Source organism: Acyrthosiphon pisum, chromosome A3 (genome assembly GCF_005508785.2).
Source record: "Acyrthosiphon pisum isolate AL4f chromosome A3, pea_aphid_22Mar2018_4r6ur, whole genome shotgun sequence".
NCBI lineage: Eukaryota > Metazoa > Arthropoda > Insecta > Hemiptera > Aphididae > Acyrthosiphon > Acyrthosiphon pisum.
The window spans coordinates 41943871-41947691 of NC_042496.1; the positions used below are offsets into that span (position 1 = coordinate 41943871).

A 3821-nucleotide genomic window follows, 5' to 3' on the forward strand; every position below is an offset into this window, starting at 1 on the left:
AGGATAAAAAATATTTAAAAAATATAATTATTTTAAGAAAAACATTGTTGTATAAGCAACTTGAAACTATGTAAAAAAATATTTTCAAAAAAATTTACACTTTTCGAAATAATTAGTGTTCAATGATAAAAGAATTATCCGGTACAGTTCAAAAAATTTAGTTTTATATATATAAATTTATATTTTAAAATAAAAATGCTGTGCCATACTCAATGTTATTTTATTTAATTCTCCAAGTGGATTTTAAGTGGGTTTCGTATAACACATAGCACATAAGATAAAACAAAATTAAATTATAATAATGCATTAATATTAAATGAAATACAGAAAGAATTATTAAAACATATTCAGATTTTTATTGTTATATTATGCATAAGTTAAAAACTACATGTGTTAAATAAAAATAGTAGTTTTTTAACATAATAATAATCCTAAGTTCATATTTTATAATCAATAGGCAATTTTTTAATAATCATTACACAGTTAATACAAGTATTTATTATACTCAGATATTTTATATCAAACTAGATTATAAAAATGTAGTTTAAAAAATGGTGTAACAATAAAAATAATAGTCAACAATTATAGCAAACAGATTACATTTGTTATAAAATTATAACATACACACAATTTACAAGTAAGTTTAGAATATGGGTCACTATTTTTGATATTTATTCTGTTTACATTTATAGATTAGATATGTTTAATGTATTTAATAAAAAATGAAAATGAAAATTGCATTAATTTGCCTCAGTCATTTCTTAAAAAAATAACACAATAATTATAAATATAAAAAAATCTAATACTTATTTAATATATGAATAATTACCATAATGTAACCCATTCACAGCCAAAATGTTTTTTTTTTATAAAATAAGTATTTTAGTTAACGTTTGTTTCGTTTGGGGACTGAATAGTTATGCTCCCATTGAGATGAAGTTTTATCATGACATATTGTGTAACCACCCATTGCCTTTATCTGAAACATAATGTATAAAAAACAATATTTTATTTCATAAATCAGAACTACAATTTACAAGTATTAATTTTTATGTTTTAGTATTTTAAATTAAGGTGCTTACTTTTTTAAAAGATTTATTTTTTCCATGAAGAAGAGGTGGTTTTAAATTATATTGAGTTTTCAATATCCTGGCTTTAACTAATTCTTTTTTAATATTTTTATGATATTTACATTCATCTAAAAGTAAATATATTTTATTATTAAAATTGTACCTCATACTACCATTAATAACTTACCACATCCAAAATTAATGTATCCTCTACGTTCAAGATATGAATGCACCTGTCCAATGTCTTTTGCAGTACCACACTTTTTCATTTTTTGTTTAGCAAATGTTTTTGATACATAACATGGCTTATTTGCTTTCCACAAATCTAATATAGTGTTTCTTACCTATATTAAACAATACAAAAGAATTTTAAAAAAGGAAATATAAAACTTTACAATAGTCAAATTATTAATTATAAAATTACTTTTAAATATTTTTTATCATCTTTTTTTCCAAATAAGTTAGGATGATAATATCTTTCATCTGCAGTAATAATATTACTTTCTATATGTCTTTCTTGAGTGGGTGCTGGTATGTGTTCTATATCTCTTGTGAAACCATGTGATATAACTGACTGCCAATCCTCAATATTATTAGTATTGGTCTCTCCATCCATAATATCGATTTCTGAATCAGAGCTGGAATCATTACGAACCCTAACTATTTCTTCACCGTTTGGTAGTACAAATACATCATTCTCTTTGTATTTATTGAGAATTTCCCGGTATTTGGACTCATCACAAACATCTTCTGACAGACGTTTTTTTAATTTCCTTGAATCATTCTTGCGTACGCTCTATAACACAGACCAGCACGTTTAGCTAAAAATGATTAGACCCACACACAAACACTTACATGTTCAGAGTTCCAATCGTCTGCCAGTTGAATCAACCATTGAGGACTAATTGGGTTATATGACCTAGGGACAAACCATTAACTCGTTTCATTAGGAAAAACTAATAACCTAATTAGACGACCATGCGATCGCAGTTATTGCTTACGTCGAGTTGATCTTGTTCCACGGTTCGTACAGGGATTCCAAATAATCGAAACTACATTCGGTGATCACGTCTATTATTTCGTCGTCCATCTCACACAAATTCCGTCTTTTTAAAAAAAAAAACAAACAGCTCTTTTCATTGACTTATTAATCCGAACACTTTGTTTTAGACAAATTATACGGAAACTCGGGCAATTGATGTTGATCAGTGACAACTTCGACCGCAATTTGCAAATTCGCAACGTCCAAGCAACGTGGACAACATATGTAGAGAGGTAAGAGGCGAAAGGGAATCGGGGGATGTGTAGACTGAATAGACATGTGAATCTAGCGAAGCGGATGAACCTAGTCCCGAAAGCGTAACGAATATATCGCCGGTCGTGTCACTTACTTCACACTCATGGTTCGTCCACGACCGCCGCGCGATAGTTCGAGCAACGGATATAGATACCATGGTTCAATGGTTGCACGACGGCCCACAGTGCTGAGCGGCGCCGAATATTCCTATCAATTCTGACAAAAAGTCGCGTTTTACTAGCGCCCTCTACAACTACTACTGAGTTACGGTAACCAAACCGGGTTACCTAGCCACGGTGGAGCGCTAGTATGTCGCGACTTTTTTTTGTATGGATACTATGTATGTATTTATGTAACTTGATAAGAACATTTGGCGCCGTCATATTATTGTTCGTTGTGCAACCATAGTATCCATATCCGTGGTTCGAGCCATTCGTGGTGGCGCATGCGTATAGAACATTTTTGAACAAGAACAACCGCCATAATGTTTTTATTTTTTAACGGAAAATTTACGTCGTTAACGGAAAAAGCTTTGTGCCCTTTGTGGCTTTGTAGTTTGTAGTTCGTCGTCGTCCTCCTCGTGTTGTATCGTCGCCGTATTTCCGTTTCGGGTTATCGTGCGCGTCACTGTCCAATGTTCAATGACTTTTAATCTTAACGTTCTGTATAATGTGTAGGTCTGTCAGTGTCCAGTGAGTTCAGACTCATTTGTTGCAACTATACTTAGAATATAATTCCCAAACGTTTGGGTTTTCTGTTTTAATATTTATCTACGTTAATTTTGCAATAAAAGTTATTCCGCTTTCAAGTACTACTTCCACATCGAGTGAGTAAATATTATTGTAGTCTATTGGTGTTGAAATGTATGTTTAGGTTCGTATTACACTACTGCTCTATGCTCTTCTGTAACGATTGAAAATTAAATTAATGTTTGTACTTGTTTTGTAGACAATTGTATTATAAATTAAGAGGTAAGACCTTTGTATTATTCTGTGGTAAGAATGTATTTTTTTTTTTTGAGGAGATGTAATCTATATACTTACTAATTAATTTAATAGGTAGGTATTTAAAGTAATTTGTACAAAAAATTATTATAGGTAGTAGTTTTGTATTTCATTATTGTTTTATTTTAGTATTAACTTAATACTGTCTACTAATTACTCAAAAAAAAATAAAAAAAAAAAAAAAAAAATTAAATTAAAAAATTAAAAAAAATCAATCAGTTGAGTGTCATTAGTGGATGACTTCTCACGTCGAGTGTATCATGTTGTAAATTACTCTAACCATATAAACTTATTGTGCCCCTAAGGTATAGATTGTTTATCTCAAATAAAGGAGAAAAAACTTAATACTGTTGAAGGTGTAGGTTGTAGGTACCTAATTATTCTAGTACTTATATAAATTAATTAGGTATAACATATTTTATTAAGAGACGCTATACCCGCATGCGTTGT

The 3821-nt window shown here is 29.9% G+C and overlaps 2 protein-coding genes across 2 annotated transcripts in view; one reads left to right on the forward strand and one right to left on the reverse strand.

The window, feature by feature from the left end:
- Positions 1-203: 203 nt before the first annotated feature.
- Positions 204-2548, reverse strand: LOC100164293 (histone H2A deubiquitinase MYSM1). The gene is made up of 6 exons (XM_001951202.4): positions 2072-2548; positions 1926-1989; positions 1495-1866; positions 1258-1414; positions 1083-1198; positions 204-979 (listed from the first exon to the last, which is right to left on the reverse strand). The coding sequence occupies exons 1-6, from the start codon at positions 2158-2160 to the stop codon at positions 887-889; spliced, it is 891 nt and encodes a 296-aa protein (XP_001951237.1). The 5' UTR covers positions 2161-2548; the 3' UTR covers positions 204-886.
- Positions 2549-2581: 33 nt separating this feature from the next.
- The window catches only part of LOC103308647 (protein PFF0380w), a 13073-nt gene continuing 11833 nt past the window's right edge, over positions 2582-3821 (forward strand). The window contains exon 1 of the mRNA XM_008182395.3: positions 2582-3193. The gene's annotated coding sequence lies outside the window, so the exon portion shown is untranslated. The remainder of the gene's footprint in view (positions 3194-3821) is intronic.